Below are 25,859 nucleotides of genomic sequence, written 5' to 3'. Positions count from 1 at the left end.
TCATTTTTTCGTCTCACATGCATCATATATATATATAAAAAAAAAACTATGGTATTTTTTTTTCAAAAAATTATACTAAATATTCTCCTATTCAAATACACTCATATATATCTTCAAATAAAGAAAGAAAGAAAAAAAAAACCCCACATGGAGAGTTCTACTCTATGCAATTTGAATTGGTGCTAAAGATTTACCACAGCCTTAGCAGCCCAAGATTCTATTTCACCATTTGGTCTCAAACGGTATTACATTTCATGGACCATTCCAATATTGCACATTTTCTTATCTCTTTTCCGGTCAGGACACACCTAAGAGTTGAATAAAGCACATGCAAACAAATGAAAATGTAGTCACTAGTATGTTCTTTCTTTCATTATGCACAAAAAGGAAAAGTATCATCCAAATAAAAATTGGTGGAAAAGTAGAACATATCACCCCTCAAAGAGTCGGAGTCTACAAGTAGAAATATTGTTGTAGTATTAACTTGAAGGGGCAAAGTTAATACTATCATATTAACTGTATAACATCATATAAAAATCTTAAATATATGTGTGGGGGCAAACATATTATTTCCAAAACCATCCCTTTCAAACCTTTCAAAATTTTAAAGGGTGATATATAATTTTCTGGGTCTTGGGGGCGTTGGTTTCCACCACGACTAATCGTTTTTTTTTTTTGGTAATTCGGAACATGCTCCAACTCGAATCCTTAGGATCTGAACCGGCACACCAAACCGGAGGAGTGCGCCACGGCCTCATACAGTGACTCTAGACGAGTCACGAGGATTCAAGTCCAAAATAATATTCAAATAAAAAATCGTAAGAGTTCTTAAAATTCCGCTTACCGCTGGACCACCCAGCCGCCTAGTCGATATTTTCTTCTTGATTGGCGAAAGTCAATTGTCAATTCTAATGGGCCCAATGGTAAGTCTTCCTGGTTGACAAAGTCAAATTCACCTAGAAGCGTATTCGTTCACGCTTTGGTCTTAAAGACAAAAAAGATGGGGTTTTGTGGCATTTAGGCCAATATAAACACTCTATTTAAAAAAAAAAAAAAAAGACAATAAGTCTTCCTGGTTGACAAAGTCATATTCACCTAGAAGCGTATTCGTTCACGCTTTGGTCTTAAAAAGACAAAAATGATGGGGTTTTGCGCATTTAGGCCAATATAAACACAGTATTTAAAAAAAAAAGACTACGTTCTGAAATATTGATGCTTGACAGGCAAATTTGTGGTCTTTTTATGATTGGGAAATTGTTTCTGTAGCACCCATTTCAAGCCAAAATATTGCGTGTAATTTGATGATAAACTTCAGCACTTGACAAAGCTGAAGCTCCCATGAGATTCTCCCAGTCTTTTGCTCTTTTGGCATTTTCTAGGTTCTGCTATGACAAAGAATTGGAGGCTGATTAGGTGCTGGCATGGTCGCAGAATAACTGTTAAGCATGAGAACTACTGCAGCCATGTTAGGCCTCTGTTCTGCATCTTCTTGAACACATAGCAAGCCAATATGGATACACTGAATGACTTCATTTCTCGAGGAGGCGTCTCCTACATTGCGATCCAGCAACGCAACTGGTGTTCCATCCCTCCATTGCTTCCAAGCCTGCAAAACATTAATGCAAGCGACATTCAATTAAGAGCATCATGATATTTCCTTTCAATCTTGATTGGACGGCATGATATTGATGCATAAGCATTCTCAAATGAAGGCAGGATGACATGATGTTTATCTGCACTAACATAGCTCAGAAGATCTTCAGCACTGTCTGATTCGTGGAAGCTACCGCTCCTTTTGCCACTTATAATTTCCAGAACTAAAACACCAAAACTGAACACATCTGATTTTACGGAAAACTGACCACGCATTGCATACTCAGGAGCCATGTAACCACTACAAGCCAAATCAATCAATCCGTTAAACTTAGTACTAAATATCTTGAGATATTTGACATTAAGCATTAGGATATGACTCAATCTGTATGTTTCACTAATCAGACTAGCTTACTGAAGAAGAGAATCGTCCTTGAGGATTAACCGTTGGTATTTCATATGACGAGAGTTAAAGGTGAGCAGCTTACTATGTCCCGGCAATTTTGCTTGTGCTGCCTTCAGATTGGTCAACTGCACAGATCCTTGCGTAACCGAAATCTGCTATCTTGGGGTTCATACTTTCATCTAGCAGTACATTGCTAGCTTTAAGGTCGCGATGAACAATTCTAAGGCGAGAATCGTCATGAAGATAAAGAAGTCCTCTTGCTAATCCTCCTATGATATTATATCGTCTTGACCAGTCCAACACTGGTTGCCGTTCCGGGTCTTTAAAAAGATAAGGACAATTTTTGCAGATTAGTCTTGTAAATCGACATTGTGCTTAGGCACGACAAGGAAATGAAGTGTCTAGAAAAAAAAAAGAAAAAAGAAAAAGAGACAGAGAGAGAGAGAGAGTAAATTGAAGTGTATAGATCGAAGCTAACCAAAGAGGAAGTAATCAAGGCTTTTGTTGGGAACAAATTCATATATGAGTAATTTTTCTTCTCCATGAAAACAATATCCCAGCAGCCGAACTAGATTCCTGTGATGGAGATTGGCAACCAGTCCTATTTCATTCCTAAATTCTTCAAAACCTTGCAATGAGCTGGTAGACAGCCGTTTCACCGCTACATCTTGTCCATTATGAAGTGTACCCTGAGTGTCCAGTTACAGTAGATAATCCATTAACACACTTACACAAAGAGTACAAAGAATGAAAGATGTTAACAACGGCAACCACGAAATGATCAAATCCGAATTGCACTCTTGAAATCTAGCTCTCACTGTACCTTGTAGACACGACCAGATCCCCCTTCCCCAATTCTGTTACAGGCAGAAAAGTTGTTTGTGGCTGCTTGTATTTCATTGAGATTATACTGTAAGGATTCAGCATCTAAGCTTTCGCTTCCACCTACATGACAAGTAGTACATAAATCCGGTTTGTTTAGTTTATCATTTTATGAATAATATTGCATAGCAGAGAGTACAGAGCTCTCATCTTCTAGTGCTGAGGATACTAATGATTATGACTTACCAGTTGCTTCCACTACACGATCACTTCTCTTCCTTAATCTTCTCCTTAGGAGAAATAAGGCCACAAAAAAGAGAAACACAGATACGATGATTGGGACAACAATGGCAATAACTACTTCTCTTGAATTTTGCCCTTTTTCTGCATCAATAAACTTATTCAACTCAAAAATCTGTATTGATAGCTAATTCTTCTCTTATGCCTACAATAAAAAATTGATAGTGGCCAACCGTCACTCACACTTACTATGTTAGGTGTTGAGAGTCATAATCCTTTTTAGATTGGGATTATTAAGAGTGCCAGATTAATTTCTTATGCAATCCATTATACCATGGCATTCAAACCAAATATATTGTCAACATGCAAATGAAGAGAAAAGGGAGACTGTTCCTCACTGCTTGACCTGAGACACCTGACTTATTTTCATGCAGAAGATGGAATACCTCATCAATGTAAAGTCACTAACTGTTATCATTTGTTCTCATGAATCCTGACGGTCTAAGTTAATGTAAAAAAAGAACCTCCTCATGCTTTTACAAGATAAGCCGACAAAAAGAGAAATGACCGTCGAAATGAGGGTATTTGATGGGGCATATGCATGCCTACAAATGAACATGTATCATTCAGCAAGCTCTGAGGGTTACCTTTACTGCTTGAAGGAGTACTCCACGGCAGCAGAGGAGGTAAATTTGATGCAGCGGTTACAATATTGTAAAACCGGTAGAGCTCATACCTGACATTACAGCTTGGATAGACAACTCTACCTCCTTGACGGTTGTAGCAGCAACTCGGAAGATTTGAAACAGCATTACTAAGGCATGCCATGCAGTCAAAACTCGAAAGATCAGGTGTGCACTGTGCCAGGGTATATAACCTCTGAAATGAGGAAAAATTGGCTTCTTCAACAGCAAACTTCTTGCCAGAACCATCATTTGCCGCCTGATTGGTAACATTATTCATCAGATTTAGCAGTAGAGGGTTGAACAGGTCTGGTCGAGTGACATTCTGTGGGCTCCTCAAATTTATCCCAAAGCTTGCGTCCCCCCTGGAGAACATGGATTCATTTGAATACCGTAATAAGCATTCGTCATACCAAACGATTGCTGTCTTTTCATCGGAGCATAGCTTTAGAATCCTATTACTGGCATCTGCCACGCACTGTTCACAAATGTCACTGCTAAGATCACCTCGACAGAGAAAGAGACCATAGATTTTGTCAGAAATGTTATGGCCAGCAGTGGAATTATAGAACCCGTTGATGGTGTGAGAAGCATTAGAAGATAAACTGCTAAGCAGAAAGTTCAGGCTGGCGCTGTAAGCGCTATTAGCCTTCGGATTGTAGGTTGTATTTTGGCAGCTAGGTGCAAGGAAAGTCAAGCTTGTTACTCTCTTGCTGAAGGAAAGGAAGCCAAGAATGCAACATAAGCGAAAAAGGCTTCTGGGGATCATGTCCAAAACAGGCGTCAATGCAATCCTTCCAACTTAGAATCTAGGTTGGTGTATTCAGGTTTTGAACTTATACAGCATAATTGTGAACTGCTGGAGTTGAAGTAGTGGGGAGTGTTAGATAACATACTACCCCAGCTGCGAAGAATTTGGCAATATATTAACCATTCAACTTTCCGAGCAATGTTGAATTGTCTGTGCTATGAAGGGCTGAAAGCTCGTATGTTGGTATGGCATTAACAATCGGAGTGAGTATTTGGTCAAGCACGTCTATAGGATCATTTACTAGTTGAAATAGTTGAATCATTTACTAGTTGAAATAGTTGAATCATTCCCAGGTAAACTGGCAAGCTGCAACTTCATTTGTGTACATGGGAGATGTTCGTATCAGTCGGTCTCTTGCTTATTTTGACGCTCCTTCTAGTAGGAGGTTTCCATAGCTGGCTATATTAAGATGGACTTTTCATTTTCCCCCTTAATTTTTTCTTTTTTTTTTTTGTTGTCATGACAAATTTATACCATTTTGACATCTTTTATACCAATGAAAAGGTCAAAATGAGGGTGAATTTCTAACTGGCCTTCTTTTACCGAACACATTCTTCCTTTTATTTTTCCTTTCAGACATTTCTTTAGTTAACTTATTATGTGTAACATCACTAGGAAGTAATCAGCATTAGTGGAGGAGACCTTGTGGTTTAATGGTTAAAATTAAAATTTCACAATTTAGAACTTCTAGATTTAAATTCCCATTTTACAAATTCCAAAAACCCAAAAAAAGTAATGAGTACTATATATATATATATATATATATATATATAATCATTGCATTACGCTGACCTAATAAATAAAGACAATTGAAGTAACCCAAAAAAAAAAGTAATGAGTACTACTTTTATATAGTCATTGCATTATGCTGTCCTACCAAATAAAGAACAATTGAAGTTAAGAATAAATAAATTCTCCTCTTTCTCATTTCTTAAATTCTTAGTAAAAAAAAAAAAGAAAAAGTAATGAGTACCATATTTACATAGTCATTGCTTTATGGTGACCTACCAAATGAAGAACAATTGAAGTCAAAAAAGAAAACGGGAAGTTGATGGCAAAGATGGGACCTACCTCTCAAAATAAAAATTGAAAAACACATATGCACACCCAAAAAGAGAAAAATTTTTGTCTAATTGAGACTCCAAAATATTAAAAGGAAGGAGGAAAGAAGAGGATTTGAAAATCAAATTAAAAATCTTACAGTTATTTGATTAATATCTACTGGTTAAGTTGCGTTAACAAATTTCAAAGATGGGTTACAGCCCACTAAATGTTTTCATAAAAAATAAAAAGTAAAAAAAAAAAAATCGATTATACATGACATAAGCCAACCAATTGAACGGACGGCAGAATAAAAGGAGGCCTAGGCTAGGATTGCGGTGCCTTGCCAAGGTTGATTCATAACCCTTTCCCGAATATATGCCCTCTTAGGTACCACGTGTTTGATTTTCTCTTTTTTGTTTTATTCCTTAACCAAAGATGTAGAATAAATTTAAGAATCGTCTCTTTCACATTAGTATTGTAATTTTTTTAAAGATTAATTAATTTTTCATACACTATCAATATAGTAATTTTTTACACATAATTTTACATGTATGCTACATGCGCAAATAAAAGATTTATGTAATTAAAATTTATACACTATTAGAGTAAGAAAGATTAATGAATTTTTTTTAATTAAAGGGTTTTAATACATGTTATATCATATTGGTTTGAATCTAAAATTCTCTTTTTTGCACATTGGCTCGTATTCAAACTTTTTTTAAATTTTTTTTTTTAATATAATTGAGAGAAGTCGTATTTGAAATTTTTCTCGCTTACACTTTCTCCTTCAAATCACCCAATCCATACCTCTCCCACTTGTATCCAGACTTGTAGCTGTAGAAGGCAATAAAGGTGTGTGTAGAATGAACATTACTAGCTAATTAACTTTGCTATTCATGTACCTTGATTCGAAGCTTTTAGATATGATTATTGTCAAAAATTTGAACAGATAGAGGCCAAGTTATATTTTTAACTATTTTTCCTTGAAATGGCAAGAAAAGAGAAGAAGAAAAACAAGTAGCTATGTCAACGCACGATCCACCATTACTTAATGTAAAACTTCCTCATTATGTTTTATAGACCTTACTACAGTCATTGTTTCATCATCATCTTCTGTCACAAATGCCCTTGTTGATAAACAAATTGACTTAGTTCAGAACTTCTTGCTTCGATGGAAGATTAAATATTTAGAAGTAGACAATTAAGCAAAAAGAAGAAACAGGAAAGTGTATATATATATATATATAACAGATTCTATCTACATGTTTGCCTCCCTAATAAAAATGGCAAGCTGCAACTTAGTTTGTGTTACATGAGAGAAATTGATAGTAGCTTTCAGATGGTGGTTAAAATGATAGAATCAGCTTCGTGTACTCGTTAAATTGCTAGATTGCGCATATGATAGGATCCAGAAGGACCAAAACACAGTAGCTGACAACGACATAAAATACGAGTCAATTTCTTTAAGATCTAGCCAGCCTTCCTCAACTGTGGAATTTGTAAAAAATTACTAACTGGCATTCTTTAATCGAGCACTTCTTCCTTTTTTTTTTTTTTTCCCTTTTTTCTCCCCCTTCTGAGACATTTCGTGTGTAAACTTATTATATGTGTCCAATAGTAAGTTTGCAGTAAGTAAAGATGGGCAACAGCCCACTAGATGCTTCCAACGGTGCCCTTTCCCAAAATCCTCCGAAGGGTTCCGTAAGTGATATACTCAGTTCTCAATCTGAAAAATGAGGTTTCTCTATCTTTAATCAAAGATGTAGAATGAATTATTTTAAGAATTACTCTTTCACAGTAGTAGTAGAAAGATTTTTTTTTTTTTTTTTTGAATTAATGGGCCTAGATACATGTTACCTAATAACTTATTCAAATTTAATTTCACGTCTGGTTTGTTTTCAAACTCGATGGAAGCAACAAACATTTGAAAGTACTTGACAACATCAAAGAATTTACAATTTTCATCAAAAAAAAAAATGCTAAACAATTTTCTTAAGAACGTATTGTGAGCTCAATGGTCTACCTCATGACTGCATGCATAGCGGGATTGAAAAATGTCATCTGTCCTATAAACCTCCAACCCTAATGTACGTACAGATGAGGATGAGTCAGTCATGGACCCAAATAGTAACTTGGTATCATATCATATCGATCCGATTCAAGCTCCTCAGGAATGCTCCCTGATTTCGTACGCCTGGAAACCACCGGAAATTGCGGAGTTGGATGGGTAACAGAGTCACCACTGACCATGTAAACCACGGAAGACATCATAGGTCTTCTGTCAGCATCTTCTTCAACGCATAGCAATCCGATTTAGGACATCATTTGCTACACACGAGTCTCGAACTGTTGGATCCAACAAGGCCAATGGCGTGCCGTGTCTCCATTGCTCCCAAGCCTGATTCAAAGAAAGGTTGGGATACCCTAAGTTAAAAAAAGAAAAAAAAAAAAAAGTATTGGAATGATCGCATAACAGCTAATAGTCAAGGACCTTGGGCAGGTTTTGTGAATTAATTAAGGGTTAATTCCACTTTGTCCCTCCAAACTTTGGCCGATAACTCACTTCAGTCCCTCAACTTCAAAATGGGACACTTAAGTCCCTAAACTTATAAATACCTCCCAATTAAGAAAAATTGTTGATAGAATCCTGATTGCTGTTGGTGGTCAAAGAGCGTGGCAAACATGTTCCATTAATGAAGATTGGGGAATGTTGTTACTGAAAATTTGTACACATACATGTCGAAAAAGTAACTACTGCTATTTAATACTAAAATATTTTCCATAGCAGCCCATCTCAATCCAGCACCACTAGCTTTTTATACTCCTCACCAGAAATTGCAGCCTCCATGACGGCCTCTGGGTTCAATCCTCCATTATCCTCCAAAAATAGACAAAAAGATGAAGCTACAAAACTCCAAAACAACTCATCTATCCGAAGGCATATGCTTTAGGCACTTTCTTTGGAATGCCAAGATGTTGTAGCAGTGACGGATGTGGACAGAGTCTGGACAATCTCATGCATGGTTGGGCGGGCAGATGGATGTTTCTTTAAGCAACTAGCAATCAATCTGATAAGCAAAATTGCAAGTTCAGAAGGATAATTTCCTTCGAGAGAAGAATCCATGATCTGGCTCAAGTTCTCGATCCCGTCTTTCTCGTCAAGCACAGGGCTCAGAATCTCTGCCAAGTTCACATTCACAGCTTCATACAAGACAGCGACTTCTTTGCCAATGAAAATCTCTAGCAGGAGAACCCCAAATGAATAAACATCAAGCATTGTGGATACCAGACCATTCTCCAAATACTCAGGAGCCATGTAACCTTTCGTCCCAATAATGTGCCTAGTCAAGGCAAACTGGCCTCCTTGCCCATCTGCTGATCTTGCTGGCCCAAAATTACTGATCTTCGCCCTGAAATCAGCATCAACAAGAACATTGCTGCTTTTTAGATTTTTGTGCACGTGGGGAGGGGAAGTGTAGCTATGAAGATAATTAAGCCCCATGGCCACATCCAAGCCAATCTGTAATCTCTGCTTCCAATCCAGACACTTCTTCTTTTGTTTGCCCTTGGCGGTGACTGCTGCGACCGTGGTGGAGGCGGCTCCACAGTTTAGGAACTGGATGGCGAGTTCTCAAGAGGAACTAAGAGAGTCGTAAAGGGATAAATATTAAAATTTTGTTCAGAAAATCCATTGGCTTGGAGAGTTTCCACCCCAAACATTGAGCTAATCGCAGAAACCTATTGACCCCAAGTGACTAAATAACTCAACAGATATTTGATGCCGTCGTCGGCTTGATTCTTATTCAACAACTTCGCCACCGTCGCCATTATTTAAAGCCGCCATCATTCCAGTGCCGCGGACGCCGCGGAGGTTGCAAATCAGCTTAAGGGTCGCCAGGGGATCGAAATCCCAGGCGGGTTGATGGCGTTGGGTGAGGGACTCTAGCGGGGTATTGGGAACCACGTGAAAGAAAAAATCCAAACAAGCGTTGTCGCTGGAAAGAAAGGTTACCGAGTTGTTTTTGGCGAAGGCCATAGGGGGGCTGTTGGGGAGGGTGGTGAGGGTGTTAAAGTTGGTGGCCATAAGGTCCATGAAGGGGTCGGATTTGGCGGAGGAGGAGGAAGGCGGGGGAAATGTGGTGAGAGGTAGTCGTAAATCTCTGGTGGGCCGAGGAGAGAACTGGGGTTAGAAGCCATATTGGACGGAGAGATTGTTGATTATGAAGATGAAGAAAAAGGGGTTTGTGAATATTGGAGAAGGCCAGATGGGGTTTTCATTGTTGCCCTTGGTCAAAGGTTGGTGTTTACCACTCTCTTCCCATCAACGGCATTCAAATTCCGTCAACAATTTTTCTTAATTGGGAGGTATTTATAAATTTAGGAACTTAAGTGTCTCATTTTAAAATTGAGGGACTGAAATGGATTATCGACCAAAGTTTAGGGGGACAAAGTGGAATTAACCCATTAATTAATACAAAACTTGGATGAATGACCGTTGGAGTAAGCTCCCTTTGGGCCCAAAGTCTATCCGGACCACTGGTTGCATAAAGGGGCATGAAAGCGCGTTGGACCAATTTGGGCCACTCTAAAGTCCCTTCCGAGAGAAGTGAAACAGATGGATTTAGTTCGTTCGGCTGTAAACATTAAAAAGTGGTCTGGCAAACAACCTTTTCACCCATTGCAATCACGATGAGCTCATTAACCCCAATAGGAGTATGAAATTTTTTGGAAATTTCCACTAATATGTTTGATTTAATGAATGTCATTATAAAATTGGTTGTTTGGTTTCCTTATGTCCAGGAATGGATTTCAAGCAAATATTTTTCTTTTTGTTTTATCTGAGGATTTTTGATAAACATGTTTCTTACATGCCACAAATGTTTTCATACTTCTTTTTTTCTAAAAATTTTTTATTTTAAAAAGAAATATATCAAAGTTAACTTCCAAGCATAACAAAAAATTTTCTACTCTTTAAAAGGGGATAAGTCAAAATTAACTTATTGCAACATAACAAGAAAAAAGATATATGATTACAATGTATCAAACTTTTATACAAAATTAATCACTGGGGTCGCTTCAATTGATCAAGGGAGGGATCTTAGAGTCTCTTCCGGTGCCATTTCAGGGTTCGGATCCTATGGGGTGAAAAGGGTGTGGAGATGGATGGGAAGTAAAAAATTATTAAAAAAGCTTAACTTTTATAGAAAATTACTTTCCACTGATGGTTAAGATATCTGAAAGGCAAAGAATAACCAGGGCCAAAGTTTCAGTGCCAAAGCTTTCAAAGTTCATCCAACAAATACCTAAAGTCATTTGCTAAAGTGCACTAATGCGTCCCAATCCACATATGGATATACTGCATTCCTAAGCTATAAACTCAAATTATATGCTCCAGAATGGAAGAGAGTTTCCCACGATGAAACATAGCAAGTTATACTGCAATCATGTGAGTCAAAGCAAAGTTTTGTCACAAATTCAGCGGGAAATTCTACAATGTAGTATACCACATTATAGAAACAATGCCTCCACCACTGCTCCTCAAGCTAAAACATGCAAAGATCTCATAATAATGACAAGAAAAATATAAGTTGCAGAGATGGAGATAGCCCACTGAATTATTCCAACTTCATTAAAAACAGAATAAAAAAAAAGAAGAAGACCACGTAAATCCATCAATTAAGCTACGCATGGGAGAATAACAGGAGATCTAGCCTGGGAAGCAGAGAAGAATTGCAGTACCCTTCCCTCCCCTTCCATATATATGCCCTGTTGCCTGTTGGGTACCTTCTCTTGCCCCTTCCAACATCCTCGGAAGATGTACTCAATGCTCAGTGTGAAAAATAAGGTATCTCTGTCTTTAATCAAAGATGTCGAATGAATTCGAAAATTATCTCTTTTACAGTAACAGTATAAAAACTATTTAATTAACCGGTCCCGATACATGTTACCTTGTATTGTATCTGCTCAAATTTAATTTCACATCTGGCTTGTATTTAGGCTTATAGGAGGCAATAAACATTTGAAAATACTTGACCACATCAGAGAATTTACAATTTTCATCAAAAAAAAAAAAAAAAAAGCTAAAAGCTTTTACTGAAGAAAGAATTGTGTGGTTAATGGGCCGTGACCTCAATGCACATACATCGCTCAACCAATGAAAAAAATTAAAAATGTCATCAGTCCTAAACTTTTGTGCTAAAAAACACAAAAACCTAAACTGCAGATGATGATGAATCAGTCATGGAGCCAAACAAAAACTTGGTATCAGATCGATCTGATTCTAGCTCTTCAGGAATGCTCTCTGTTCTTTCACGCCGGGAAATTAGTGGAAGATGCGGATCAGGAAGGGTAACAGAGTCGCCACTGAGCATGTAAACCACGGAAGACATCATAGGTCTTCTATCAGCACCTTCTTCAACGCATAGCAATCCAATTTGGATGCATTTTAGGACCTCAATTTCGACACAAGAGTCTACAATTGTTGGATCCAACATGGCCAATGGCGTGCCATGTCTCCATTGTTCCCAAGCCTGTTTTAAATCAATCCAAAGTATCGAGTTCACAATTAGTAAACGGCAAATATTAGTCAAGTGACACCTGTAAGTATGAACCCAGTTGGACTAGTACATCATGCAAAGATTTGCAGGTACAAAAACCGTAAGAGAAGGAATCGTAGAAGTGGTGCTAAGATTTGTTGTGTGCACTCACATAGCTCAAAAGGTCTCGAGAATCCTCTGATAGGTAGAAGCTGCTGTTCTTCTTGCCAGCAATAATTTCCAAAATTACGACCCCAAAACTAAAAACATCTGACTTGACCGAGAACTGCCCGGTCGTAGTGTATTCAGGAGCCATGTAACCACTGCAAGTCGCACTAGTTAGCATGATTATTCAGGATGAGAAGACAATGTAATATGTTCGAGGAGAAGCATATGTAGTGCATATCATGTTGTTTTTGTGTATTTCAAAAAAAAAAAAAAAACCCTCGTGGGTAATCAAATTAAAATCCGGAGGGCTATCTTCACCATAAGTGGAATTTGTAACCTAACCTATGATATTCTAGTGCTATCAGTCGGGACAGTATATAGGTTTACAACACAAATCACCATTAGTAGAGATTGATCGTTTGGATGCATGCAGAACTTACATCGTCCCGGCGATTCTATTTGTGTTTCCTTCAAATTCATCGACTCCACAAATTTTTGCCATGCCAAAATCTGCTATCTTTGGATTCATCCTTTCATCTAGTAATATATTGCCAGCTTTAAGGTCACGATGAACAATTCTAAGACGTGAATCTTCATGAAGATAAAGAAGTCCTCTTGCTATTCCTGTAATGATCTTGTAACGTTTTGACCAGTCCAACAATTGTTGCTTTTCTGGATCTTTAGAATGACATCAAAGAAAATATTCCGTCTCAGTTTTAGGAACCACGAAGTCAAGCTATACACAGGACAAAGATGTAGAATAAAATGCTCATTGACCTTCGTTGAGATATAAACTTTTTTACACTAACAATGTTTACACTAATGGATTTAGATACATGCTACATATGCAGAATTTGAAGTTTAAATTCCAGCTGAGATTAATCCAAAAAGCAAGTGTGTGTAAAGAATATTTTGTGGAATATTTTGCAAAATGTCATTATGCAAACAGATCTAGAGTGCATTTCTCAATGCTTAATCATAATCGGGAAATTAGACGAAAAAAGAACAACAGAAAAGAGGAAAAGCATTTGAGGAAGAACCTACCAAATAGGAAGTAGTCAAGGCTTTTATTTGGAACAAATTCGTAGATGAGTAACTTTTCCCCTGCTTCCAAGCAAAATCCCAGAAGTCGAACCAGATTTCTATGCTGAAGCTTGGCAACTACTGCAATTTCGTTTTTAAATTCTTGTGCACCTTGCCCTGATCTTCTAGATAGTCTCTTCACAGCTATGTCTTGTCCATCTGGTAGTTTACCCTGTGAGATTATATGAGCAGCAGAAATTTAGGAGTTGATTGGAAACGTTATTATCACTTATACGTCCGTTTGAGGGAATGTTTATACGTGAAGTGTGTATGTTTTTCTTCAAAGCACCTATTGCACATACTGATGTACGCGTACCTTGTACACAGGACCAAATCCACCTTGGCCGATTTTGTTATCAACTGAAAAATCGTCTGTGGCAATTCGAATTGCACTTAAACTGTACTGCAGTGATTCGGGATCAATTTGTAAGCTTTCATCTCCGTCTACACAGAAAACATAAAAATGACTGAATTTTACTTATTTAATCCAATGTTTAAGGGCAAAAAATTTCTTTAAAAAAAGCAAATAAATCAAAGATAGTTATATGTTTTGTTCTGGTGCATTGCAATCCTTATAGTTTTACCATATGCCTCTTGTATTTCGGCATCACGTCGCTTTCTTGATCTTCTCTTGAGGAGGAAAACAGCGAGCACCACAAACAGCAACACACAGAAAATGGTTGAAAAAGCAATTCCAATAGCTGCTTGTTTTGATATTCCTTTTTTGCCTGAATCAAGAGAAGAACATAGGATTAAACTAGACAGAAATGTCCTCCTCGCCGATTCGACGAAGTATGTACTCTAGCATTTTAATTATTTTGACTGAAAAAATAGTTGGACCCACAAAGGTTAAAAATCTTGACTTTTAATTAAGGTTTAAAAAAAAAATAGTTGGAGTGTACCGGGCATCACTATTTACTCAACAACTTTATCTAACAATCTACCAACCTAATTTGCCATAGTTGATTATGATGGATTACCTAATTAAGTGCGTCACTACTATATATTTTTTTTTTAAAAAAAAAAAAAAAGGGGTGTAGCTAGGCTGAGGGGCTTGAATTTACCTTTACCACTTGATGGGGATGCAATGTTGTAAAACTGGAAGAGCTCATACCAAATCATGCAGCTAGGAAAGGCAACTCTACATCCTCGGCTATTGGCGCAGCATCTGGGCAGCAGCGAAATAGCATCACTCAGGCATCTCCTGCAGTCTGTCCCGGAAAGTTCAGGTATGCACTGGGCTAGCGGGTACACACTGTTGGAGCTCGAAAACTCGGCTCCCCCGAGTCGGACAGCAAATTTCTGCAGGGGTCGAGTATCATTGGCAGCTCCATCCGCAACCTCATTTATGCTACTTCCCAAAACCTGGTTGAACTTGTCGGCCTCGTCAGAACTAACATTCATCGTGTTCCACGCACAGGAAGCCACGGCAGCATCCGCTTGGGAGAAAACAGAGAAGAATGATTGGTTCGAGTAACGTAAGAGGCAGTTATCGTACCAACCATACCCAACCATCTGACTGCAATAATTAAGGAAATCCGTGGAAGCCGTCGAGACACAGTTGGCGCAGACATCGCTGCTGACATCACCCCGGCACATGAATAAGCCGTAGACTGTATCAGATGGGTCACTGCCGGTGGCCGAGGTATTGAAGTCCTGGGTGCGAGAAGCAGCAGCGGCTGAAACTAGGAACTGGTTGAGGTTTTGTCGATAGGGGTTGACGTCCGAGAGATTGGTACCTTGGCAGCCGCGAATTAGACTGCTAGGGCCATCCGCCGCAGCCGCATGTGTGCGCAAGCTGCCGCAGCACCACAACAAAAGACATGATTGTACTACTTTATTGATCAAGAAATTGTGCTTGCTCATCATGTTCAAGTTCTTGGCTAAGCTTTTTTTTTTTTTCTCAACTTATGCGAAACAAACCGTTGCTATTAGACTAGTTGCATATGATTACCAGATTATTGACTCTGTTGATAAGTATTATAAGTATCAAAGACCATTTCAAGCCAGCCAAATAAGCGCAATTATTTATTGAGTTCTTATTTTTACTTCTAGATTGTGGCAAAGGAATGAAGTACTTAGTCAACCAAAAAAAGCTGCAGATTAATTATCGTGGAAGTTGATGATGAGACTGGTATGCTAATCCGATTTCATTGTAGATTATTACAAGTAATCTTGGCTGCCGTGACTGTTGTCCCTTCCATGAAATATCTAATTGCTCTGGTCAAACCACAGGATCTAAAAAATTGAGATAGCAATTAAAATATGAACCGGCCTTGGATCAAGCTAGTCTCAGCCCGAATAATGCCTGCCCATTTACTATTATCAAGCGAAAATATTATAGCGTAATGTTTAAACCCTGTCCATATTTAAATTTATAAATTTATACGAAATAATTGCACATTTTGTGCACCAATGGTTTAATCATTATAACTATACAATTATAGCAATGGATGTCATAGACTCTTGATATATTTCACGCAGGACAACTTTCGAATTTAGAGGGCAAACAAAATCATATCAGGTTGTTAATTTGCACTCACATAGCTTGGGAGATCATGTGCACCATCTGATTGGTAGAAGCTACTGTTTTTCTTGCCAGTTACAATTCCCAAAACTAGAGCACCAAAACTAAACACGTCTGACTTCGCTGAGAAATGGCCATGCATGGCATATTCAGGAGACATATAGCCACTACAATCAAAGCCAATTGGTTGACAAATGTAAAAAATTGCCAATGTTACGAATATGTGCAGTATTATAAGCTTTTACTAATATCGTATTAGCTATGGAAAAAACCTCATATTTTTTAAGATAAATTATACAAGATCCTCGTACGATTTAGCACTTTTTAATGTAACCCTTTTATGATTTTAAAAGCTGAACTTAATTCCCTCACAATTTGGATTTTAAGTATCAAAAATTGATGGTAGTTGGTTTGAAATTATTTGTTGACTATAGAGATTATGTATAGATTTTAAAAATCATAAGAGTGTTGTGTTGAAAAGCGTTAAACTATAGGGTGTTAAAATGAAAATCCATACTAAATTTATAAAATTTTGCCACTTCAGTTATGTTAGTTTCTAAAGGAAGATAATGTCGACATTTGAATAATTTTTATCATTTTGACACTTCAGTATAAATTGTGAAGGGGTAATGCGTAGATTTTGAAATCACATAAGAGTTTTATGAAAAAGTGCTAAATCACACGAGATCCCTGGTCATGAGTATCTAACTAAATTTGGAAGAGATCCCTGTTCATGAGTATTTAACTAAATTTACTCATATCTGCCCATGAATAGATGGATATGGATATTTTAAGTTTTTGCATATAGGTATAAATGGATTATCCAATAATATCTATTTAATAAATAGGTATTATTTGGTAACCCATCAAACCCAATTAACCTATTTAGAATTGTCCTCCCCTAAGTCTCATCTCTTCTCCCATCCATTTTTTTTTTTTTTCAAATTCTTCATTTGTCATGATATTAACTACTTTTTTTTAATTTTCATTATTATTTGTTGGTTTTATCTTAGAGTAAATCTTATATACACTGACAGTGTATACACTATCACCATTGGATTCATGACATGTGTGCAAAAGTTGAATTTCAAATTTAAATTTTGCATAGTTGTCATTCATCTAACACTGAAAGTGTATACACTATCAGTGTAGGAAAAATTTCTTATTATTTTTATTTTCTCTTAGTTTGTCAACTTGCCCAATTTTCAATATTACCAATGTATGACAAGTTTTAACCTCTTTTCCTATCTTTTCAAAATGAAAATTTAAATTTACACACAAGAAAAATGCTAGGGGTTCAAAATTTTTGAATTAAATTTTTATGTTAATTTTATAGTACTTAGTTCAAAATTTTATATTCTTATTGTTCAATTATTAAATAGTATGTAATTTTGCAACATAAAGTACAGATGGAAAAAAATTGGTAATTAGACTTATTGAGCATTATAAATAAGTATTTAAAACTAATGATGGGTGCAAAGGATAGTATAAATTGATAACTTAGTTTGCAAAAATGAATTTAAATGAGTTTACAAAAAGTTATAATAAATGGGTTATAAATGGGTAATTGGATTAACCAATTCATTTTTTGACTTACTCATTTATACCTATCTAATTAAATGGGTATAAATAGATTGACTCACTTAGACCCATTACCTATTTTAACCAATCCAAACCCGCCCAAATTACCCATTTTGACACGTATAATTTATATAGGTACCTCATATACATGACCAAAGCCACCTTCACCAATTTTGTCGTCAGCAGAGAAGTTAGTCGTGGCGGCTTGAACTGAACTCAGATTATCTTGCAGCCATTCAGGCGTTAAGACTTGAGATCCATCGGCAGAATAAATTTGTTAATTTTCATGGATTACATGGGCAGGCATTTGAAAGATTCTGAAGCACAAAAAGGATTAAAATATTTGCTTCCCTATGTAATAATACAATTTTTGACTGCTGTAATTTACCAGTTGCCTCATTTCTCTTCCTTGATCTTCTTATTAAAGATAAAGAAGGCTACCAGAAACAGCAAGAAGGAAACGGCCACTGGAACAACAATGGTGGTAATTATTCGTGAGCCTTCATCTGTTCCTGAATTATTCAAAAGAAAGCTCTTCAGTTCGAAAATATTATGTATGCAAAACTCACAAAACGAGATGTCTAGTTTCGTTCCATAACAATCCGGTTACCCAACATAAATATTGGATCCCACATTTACAACTTGTAACTCAAATTTCTAATCTATCCCTATTGTAATGGAAATCTGCCTTTTGTCTTGACTCTGTCTAAATTTATTTCAGATTAACTCCTCAATTAAGTACAACAAACAAAAATGCCATTTTTGAGTTTTACTTTAGAAAATTAAAGCCTTCTTAAAACAAGTAAAAGTTCATCACTGCTTGATTAAAGTTGGTTTATTAACATATTTGAAAATTTTATTCTATTTATTACGAAGAAGAAAATTTTTCTAATTGAAAATTACCAAACTTCTTTTTCATCCTGAGTTTGGAGCAAATGAATTGTCTTTCACTAAGTAGACAATTAAACTACACTAGCACCTTACCTATCCAAACAAAGAAAGAGAGAAAGAAAAAGAAAGCATAATCACCATATCTTTCTTATTCTAATTAGTAATCCACACATGCAAAATTCGAATGCTAAAAGCTAATAGCAAGTCTAGAACACAATGATAAAACCTTACACGTTTAATTAAAAGTCCAATTAAGAAAGACTTCGTATACCTAAAGGTAATTATACATTTTGGAGAAGAAGAAGGACGTTATTCATAGCGTGGAAGGAAAAACCAAATTTTGTGTATGTCTCATCAGTTGAACTAATGTTTAAAGTAAACATACATGTAGTGGTATCTATATACATTACTTCTCATATTCATGTTGTAAAAATAGCTGCTATAAATATTAAATTTGGAGAAATTTAAAATTTGTACGAGCACATAACTGGTGCACAGACTTATATCTTAGTATTTGATTATTATTAGCTTAACATCCCATGTGATTTTGCACCAAATCTGGAATTGCAGTATCCTCAACAAGTGACCAAACCTTTTCATTTGATTAATAGATTCGAACCTAAATATTTTTATTCTATTCAGTATTTTATATGTCGCCGCGTGTCGATCCAATTAGAATAAATGGATTTTTTCCCCTCAAAAAGTCATGTATTCAATTCTCATTATTGATATGAAGTTGCGGCGAGAGATAATATGTTAGTACTCGCATATGCGACTTGTGGCCTTGAAAGTCTATTCTGATTCGTAGTAATAAATGCAGCCGAAACCATTTGCATTAATTATTTGCATAAAAAATTCAAGAATTATATGTCACATAATATACTAGACTAAGATTTTGTTGTGAAATTTAAAGGCTCTTTCCCAGCTTTTAATGAGATAATTGAGTTGCAAGAAAAAGAAAAAAAAACTAATATTTAAAGGGTAGTTTCTTTAAAAAAAAAAAAAAAAGGACAAGCATTATGAATGATTAAGTTGTACACGATGCAATAATTCATTTATATTCAAGTAGCGATGTATGTTTTAAAATTGATTACATTTTGAATAATCATATGTATTTTATATTTTATTTTCATGTAAAACTCATACATTAGCAGACCATGAGCAAATTAAGACGAATGGTCTTGTTAAAATGAATCCGACAACCGCAACATCTTTAGTGAGTGTTACTTTTAAGGATATTTTTTGTCAGTTTTCTAGGCAAACCAGGAGCTCTTGGCCGTCAAGCCATGCAACAATCGACTTCCTCAATTTTTGGTCAAAATATCTTTTCATTAGATTTCAATGCATGCAATTTGGCCATGCCGTACCTCTCTATCCCCATAATGAGAATTGATTATGCTCCATATTTGAATCTCTGTGGTCTCTAATTCGGGATTGAATTTTGGTAAAGCAGGAGAAGAAGGATGAAGCTTTTGGAATGATGGTGGGAAGTTTGGTAGAGAAGACCAGAACTAGGCGAAAGGATGGGCAGTTGGCTTTGGAGTCTTGGACTTCTGAGCGGGAAGTGATTGGAGGGAGCATTCCGATGACAAGAATAGCTTTGTCTTCACCTTTTCTTCGATGTAGCTCCCCTGATTCAACCCCATCTCGAAAATTCAGAATAGCCAGTCTCCACTCTTAAGTGCCAACACCAGGAATTAGTTATTAGCCCCCTCATTGCTGAGTTCCTCGATCCCCGAAATACTTGATTTATTCTTTTTAGCAGCATATTGTTACTAAAATTTAACAACTAAAGTACATGGAGAAATTACAACATATGTTCCGTCTTGAAATTTTTACTCGTACACAACTTTTACAATCTTGAAACGAGAAATGCCCAATGACTTGCTCTATCTTGGATATAATTCCGTAACGGTTGTTTCATTGACTGAAGCTGGCATTGAGTTGGATGTGGATGCATCAAACTGAAACTCTCTCGGAAAGCTCTCTGTTTTACTGCGAGCAAAAAATGCAGGTCGATCTGGAGTGGGCAGGGTGGCAGAACGACTGCTGAGCATAAGAACCACCGAGGCCATGTTAGGCCTCTCATCAACATCTTCTTGAACACATAGTAAGCCAATATGGATGCTCTGAATCACTTCGTTTCTGGCAGAGGAGTTTCCAAGAATTGGATCCAGCAATGCTAATGGCGTCCCATCCCTCCAATTTTTCCAACACTGCAACATTTATAGCAAATGGATATCATAGACTCTTTGGAATTTAGAGGGGGTTAAAAAAAGAATCATAACAGGTTTGATAATATGCACTCACATGGCTTAGAAGATCTTGTGCACCATCTGACTGGTAGAAGCTGCTATTTTTCTTGCCAGTTACAATTTCCAGAACCAGAACACCAAAACTAAACACGTCTGACTTTGTTGAGAAATGGCCATGCATTGCATATTCAGGAGACATATAGCCACTACAACCAAAGCCAATTGGTAGACATGTTACAAATATATTAGAAAGTGCAAATCTTGCAAATATATGGACAGTGGAGTAGTATTAGCAGTACTAATGTGTTAGTGTTACAAAAACCTCGTATGCTTAATTGCAGCAACATAATTGAAGAGCTGTCAGGCCTTTCATAATCAATTTCGAGAAAGAATATTACTTCGCGGATAACTAACATATATCCAGGCAGCAGTTAAAGAAGACCTGTCAGTTAAAATCCTTTTTTTGGCTATTTCAAGCAGATGATTTGTGCTTCTAAAAAGGATTAGGAACATTGGATGTGTTCCACACTTTCATCAAAATTGTGCAAAATTTCAGAACTTACTATGTTCCGGCAATTGTTTTTGTGGTAGCCGCAGACTGATCAGCACAAAAAAGCCTTGCCATGCCAAAATCCGCAATCTTTGGATTCATATCTCTGTCCAGTAATATATTACTGGCTTTAAGATCGCGGTGTATAATCCTAAGCCGAGAATCTTCATGAAGATAAAGAAGTCCTCTTGCTATTCCTGCTATGATCTTATAGCGTCTGGACCAATCCAGCATGTGTTGCTTTTCAGGATCTTCATGATAATTGAAAATAATGTTTCAGGTCAGTGTTGCGATTAGCATGCATAAACAGCCAGAAACGGAATACCCATACCAAAGAAAAACGGAAGTGTTCCAAAACGCATAAAAAAGAAGTGTAATGCCTCAAAATGTCCTACACCATATGTATGCAGGCAGTGGTCAAGACGTCATGTTATATTAAGAGTATTGGACTGTGGTTAAATTGACACTCCTATTCAACTTGGCTTATTTATTCTGGGTCAATGCTATAAGATCAACATTGATCATATATTTCCATATTAAGGTATGAAGTTCTAGACTTTGATTGGAAGTCAAGAAAATAATATAAAAATAATACAAGTAGCTATTGAACTAAGGCCTACCAAAGAGGAAGTAGTCAAGGCTTTTGTTAGGAACAAATTCATACCTACACTTAAGAGAAGAAGTGTAAGAGAACAAATTCATACATATGTGTTCCAAAACGCATAAAAAAGAAGTGTAATGCCTCAAAATGTCCTACACCATATGTATGCAGGCAGTGGTCAAGACGTCATGTTATATTAAGAGTATTGGACTGTGGTTAAATTGACACTCCTATTCAACTTGGCTTATTTATTCTGGGTCAATGCTATAAGATCAACATTGATCATATATTTCCATATTAAGGTATGAAGTTCTAGACTTTGATTGGAAGTCAAGAAAATAATATGAAAATAATACAAGTAGCTATTGAACTAAGGCCTACCAAAGAGTAAGTAGTCAAGGCTTTTGTTAGGAACAAATTCATAGACAAGTAACTTCTCTTCTCCTTCGAAGCAAAACCCAAGCAATCGAACTAGATTTCTGTGTTGGAGATTGGCAACCAGTAAAATTTCATTCTTAAACTCTTCTAAACCTTGCATTGAGCTTCTGGACAATCTCTTCACTGCTATCTCTTGTCCATTTTGAAGAGTTCCCTAGTCAATAAATACAGCAAGGAGGAGTTGATTAGAACTACATTATATAACGTGGATACATATCATTCTTGGAACCATCTAAGCTCATTGTAGGTACCTTATAGACATGACCAAAACCACCTTCACCAATTTTGTTCTCAGCAGAGAAGTTGTTTGTGATGGCTTGAATTAAACTCAGACTATATTGCAGCGATTCAGGCGTTGAGAATTGAGATGCATCTACAGAATAAATGTGTTGAATTTCAGAGAAATCCATGGTTAGACGTCAGAAAGATTCAGAAGCACAGAAGGATTGAAATACTTTCTTCTTAATTACTAATCATTTTAACTGCTGTAAGTTACCCGTTGCCTCCACGATGGCATCATATCTCTTCCTTGATCTCCTTATTAAGAAAATGAAGCCTACCAAGAGCAGCAAAATGGAAACGGCCACTGGAACAACAATGGCAATAATTGTTCGTGATGAGCCTGTATTATGAAACGGAAGATCTTCAGTTTGATAAATATCTGTATCTGTGGATGACTAGTGAACTATGAACTCGTTTGATCCCAGTCCAAACAACATAAATAAAGATGTAAAATGGAGTGTTCATAGAATTTACATCAAGAATTAACCTGTAAGCCTTCTGAAAGAGGATGCATCGCAAAAGGAAGAATCTAATATATCTTAAGTTTGTGGCAGATTACCTATCATTATTTTGCCTATTTCCGCGCAGATCAAATTGGGCTATTATTGTGTGTGTGTGTGTGTGCGCGTGTGTCTGTGTGGTGGTGGGGGTGGGGATGCATGCTAGCGACGACATATAAATTTAAAACTCTCGTAAAATATACATACTCAGCTCCCTTCCCCCCTCTCTCTCCCTCCCTCTTCCCCTCTTTTGAAAACACGCACTAAATTCTTGTTTCAGAAAAAGAGTATATATAGTTGTCCCAACATAATCCAGAGATATCTTGGAGGGAATTTAATCCCCAAAATAAAATAAGGAAAACCATGGTTTGGCCAGATTGATCTTTGAAAACTTGGACTTCCTAGCCAACAAATCAGACTGACCTCGTCCATTCTCAAAAAAACTAAACATGCATCTAGGGAGTCCGGTGCTTGTTTCAAATAAGAAGTTAAAAGAACAAAGTAAGTCTTGATGCTTGTACTTGAGAGTATTTTATTCTTTTTAATGTGATTTAATTAAATTGTACGATTGGGTTGTCAGCAAATTAGATTATGAAATATTTGCATACTTGAAAGTCAATGATCACTCAGGATATACAAGTACTGAAATCCATTATGGAAGTTCTTGGAGACGTAGTCTGTATTGACAAGTTCCACCCAAGAACCTTCCTGATTCAGGAGCTCCAGAGCTTACCTTTACTGCTTGAAGTTGTCGGAACAGGAGGCAGGGGAGGTGGCGGAGGACTTGGTGGAGGCGCTGGCGCAGGTGCTGCGGTATTGTTGTAGAAACGGTAGAGCTCATACCTGATGTTGCAGCTGGGATAAAGAACCCTACCTCCCACAGCGTTATGGCAGCAAATTGGAAGAACTGAGATAGCATTACTGAGGCAAGAAGCACAGTCCACAGTGGAAAGATCAGGTGTGCACTGAGCCAGGGTGTACAGTGTCTGGAAAGCAGAAAAATTGGCTTCCTCAACAGCAAACTTTTTCCCTGCAAGATCATTTGCAGCCCGGTTCTGAATCTTATCCATCAAATTCTGCAATAACGGGTTGAATCGCGCTGCATCAGTTACATTCTGTACATTATACAGTCGGAGTACTACGAGGGCATCCCCTCTGGAAAAGATGTACTGATTTGAATACCGCAACAAGCACTCGTCGTACCAAACGATGGCACCCTTCTGATTGGGGCACTCCTGAATGATTCTCTTGGAAGCAGAGGCCACGCATTGTTGGCAGACATCAACGCTAAGGTCGCCTCGACACAGAAAGAGGCCATAGATTGTATTAGAGGGATCGTTGCCATGGCCAAGAGCGGTGGAATTGTAGAAGCCGTTACTCCTTGAAGCATTTGAAGATAGTGTGGAAAGGAGGAAATTCAGGTTGGTTCTGAAGGGGCTGTTGGTAGTGTTTGGACTATAGGTGACATTTTCGCAGTAGGGTGCAAGAAAATTCACGCTATTTGCTCTCTTGCTGAAGCCGATCAGCAAGCAGAGTAAGCAACATAAAAACACTGAAAAATCTTTGCATATGATTTCAAAACGAAGCATGATCATATGAATTGTTGAATATGGATATATGACTATGTAGTTACTCAGAATATCTCTAGCTAGTTTGATGGCTTGGCAGTTTTTAACTAGCAGTTTGACAAACTTTTATAAGGTGGGTACAGTGGTTTTGCTTTGGAATGAATTAGATCAGGAAATGAGTGGTTGGCGGTAGCATCGTACCAGGAAATGAGCACTAATTTTTCTTCCCCTACGTTTGCACTACCTGCCAATCATACTTTAGCATCAACTCGGATATGTACTCCCCGTCCCACTTCAACAGTTCTGATTCTTTTTTTTCGCACAATTTAAAAAAAAGTAGTTAATTTTATTGAAAAAATAAATTTAGATTGTTATTTTTCTAAATATCCTCACATTAAATATGGTACAACTTTACGGGAACTTGAATTGATGGTAAAAAAAGAATCAACTCTCATTAAATGGGGTAGTTTTATAGTAACAACTACTTACATTGAATAAGGGTATTTTAGAAAAATGAAAATACAACTATATTCTTCAATTGGAAAGTGGACTACAATTTAGGACAGATGAAAAAGAAATACAGGACTATCAAAGTGGGACGGAGGGAGTATATGATTTTAAAATTTAAAAAGGTCTATTTAACGGGTGCCTATCGGGTACTCGTTAAAATATAGTATCATAATTTTTAAAATTTAAATTATTTAAAATAAAATAAATAAATATAATGAAGGATAGGTAAAATTAAATAGAAAAATATATAATGCGATGCAAGAGAGAATAATAATTGTTAGTATGTGTACATACATGATAGATTAAATAAATTTTAGCTGTATTAATAAGTGGCCAAACAAATCTAATTTAAAAATACACTCAAATTATTGCTTCTATACATTTAGAGACTTTATTGATATTTTTTTTTTCAAAAAAAAGTAACACAAGAACTCTACGTTTGCACTACCTGCCAATCATACTTTAGCATCAACTCGGATATGTACTCCCCGTCCCACTTCAACAGTTCTGATTCTTTTTTTTCGCACAATTTAAAAAAAAGTAGTTAATTTTATTGAAAAAATAAATTTAGATTGTTATTTTTCTAAAATACCCTCACATTAAATATGGTACAACTTTACGGGAACTTGAATTGATGGTAAAAAAAGAATCAACTCTCATTAAATGGGGTAGTTTTATAGTAACAACTACTTACATTGAATAAGGGTATTTTAGAAAAATGAAAATACAACTATATTCTTCAATTGGAAAGTGGACTACAATTTAGGACA

General features: G+C 36.7%; 4 protein-coding genes across 5 annotated transcripts; all 4 read right to left on the bottom strand.

The window, feature by feature from the left end:
- Nucleotides 1-1,207: 1,207 nt before the first annotated feature.
- Nucleotides 1,208-4,513, bottom strand: LOC113754824 (cysteine-rich receptor-like protein kinase 10). Its single transcript, XM_027299076.1, has 7 exons — nucleotides 3,709-4,513; nucleotides 3,064-3,205; nucleotides 2,823-2,937; nucleotides 2,478-2,688; nucleotides 2,082-2,319; nucleotides 1,744-1,894; nucleotides 1,208-1,606 (listed from the first exon to the last, which is right to left on the bottom strand). The coding sequence occupies exons 1-7, from the start codon at nucleotides 4,511-4,513 to the stop codon at nucleotides 1,376-1,378; spliced, it is 1,893 nt and encodes a 630-aa protein (XP_027154877.1). The 3' UTR covers nucleotides 1,208-1,375.
- A 4,033-nt stretch (nucleotides 4,514-8,546) lies between these two features.
- On the bottom strand, nucleotides 8,547-9,683 carry LOC113754823 (protein LYK5-like). Its single transcript, XM_027299075.1, has 2 exons — nucleotides 9,411-9,683; nucleotides 8,547-9,215 (listed from the first exon to the last, which is right to left on the bottom strand). Exons 1-2 carry the CDS (start codon nucleotides 9,681-9,683, stop codon nucleotides 8,547-8,549), a joined length of 942 nt encoding a protein of 313 aa, XP_027154876.1.
- Nucleotides 9,684-11,811: 2,128 nt separating this feature from the next.
- On the bottom strand, nucleotides 11,812-15,255 carry LOC113754821 (cysteine-rich receptor-like protein kinase 10). The gene is made up of 7 exons (XM_027299074.1): nucleotides 14,451-15,255; nucleotides 13,971-14,114; nucleotides 13,703-13,830; nucleotides 13,348-13,558; nucleotides 12,744-12,981; nucleotides 12,308-12,458; nucleotides 11,812-12,129 (listed from the first exon to the last, which is right to left on the bottom strand). The coding sequence occupies exons 1-7, from the start codon at nucleotides 15,253-15,255 to the stop codon at nucleotides 11,812-11,814; spliced, it is 1,995 nt and encodes a 664-aa protein (XP_027154875.1).
- Nucleotides 15,256-20,062: 4,807 nt separating this feature from the next.
- LOC113754827 (cysteine-rich receptor-like protein kinase 10) lies at nucleotides 20,063-24,778 on the bottom strand. Of its 2 annotated transcripts, XM_027299080.1 has the most exons (8): nucleotides 24,215-24,374; nucleotides 23,745-24,087; nucleotides 22,726-22,851; nucleotides 22,481-22,602; nucleotides 22,173-22,383; nucleotides 21,204-21,441; nucleotides 20,696-20,846; nucleotides 20,063-20,601 (listed from the first exon to the last, which is right to left on the bottom strand). In XM_027299080.1, exons 1-8 carry the CDS (start codon nucleotides 24,278-24,280, stop codon nucleotides 20,275-20,277), a joined length of 1,584 nt encoding a protein of 527 aa, XP_027154881.1. In that variant the 5' UTR covers nucleotides 24,281-24,374; the 3' UTR covers nucleotides 20,063-20,274. The 2 variants fall into 2 exon arrangements, with proteins under 2 accessions (XP_027154881.1, XP_027154880.1); XM_027299079.1 differs by having other exon boundaries at nucleotides 23,745-24,778.
- Between the last annotated feature and the right edge of the window lie 1,081 nt (nucleotides 24,779-25,859).

Source organism: Coffea eugenioides, unplaced genomic scaffold (assembly GCF_003713205.1).
Source record: "Coffea eugenioides isolate CCC68of unplaced genomic scaffold, Ceug_1.0 ScVebR1_1088;HRSCAF=1885, whole genome shotgun sequence".
Classification (NCBI taxonomy): domain Eukaryota; kingdom Viridiplantae; phylum Streptophyta; class Magnoliopsida; order Gentianales; family Rubiaceae; genus Coffea; species Coffea eugenioides.
Note: the sequence above shows the minus strand (reverse complement) of the source record. Positions and strands in the feature narration are given on the sequence as shown.

Bases quoted from the DNA above. Each gene is read 5' to 3' on its own strand.
- LOC113754821 (XM_027299074.1), bottom strand. From the start codon at position 15,255: ATGATGAGCAAGCACAATTTCTTGATCAATAAAGTAGTACAATCATGT. The intron at 12,982-13,347 runs GTAGGTTCTTCC...GTCATTCTAAAG, and splicing joins CCTTGACTACTTCCTATTTG to ATCCAGAAAAGCAACAATTG. The intron at 12,459-12,743 runs GTAAGTTCTGCA...TGCGACTTGCAG, and splicing joins AATAGAATCGCCGGGACGAT to TGGTTACATGGCTCCTGAAT.
- LOC113754827 (XM_027299079.1), bottom strand. From the start codon at position 24,606: ATGATCATGCTTCGTTTTGAAATCATATGCAAAGATTTTTCAGTGTTT. The intron at 22,603-22,725 runs GTAACTTACAGC...TTTATTCTGTAG, and splicing joins TGCCATCGTGGAGGCAACGG to ATGCATCTCAATTCTCAACG. The intron at 20,847-21,203 runs GTAAGTTCTGAA...CTTTGGTTGTAG, and splicing joins AAAACAATTGCCGGAACATA to TGGCTATATGTCTCCTGAAT.
- LOC113754824 (XM_027299076.1), bottom strand. From the start codon at position 4,513: ATGATCCCCAGAAGCCTTTTTCGCTTATGTTGCATTCTTGGCTTCCTT. The intron at 2,938-3,063 runs GTCATAATCATT...TGTAGGTGGAAG, and splicing joins GTAGTGGAAGCAACTGGTAA to CGAAAGCTTAGATGCTGAAT. The intron at 1,895-2,081 runs GTAAGCTGCTCA...TTTGGCTTGTAG, and splicing joins AGCAAAATTGCCGGGACATA to TGGTTACATGGCTCCTGAGT.
- LOC113754823 (XM_027299075.1), bottom strand. From the start codon at position 9,683: ATGGCCACCAACTTTAACACCCTCACCACCCTCCCCAACAGCCCCCCT. The intron at 9,216-9,410 runs GTTGTTGAATAA...CTCGCCATCCAG, and splicing joins ATAATGGCGACGGTGGCGAA to TTCCTAAACTGTGGAGCCGC.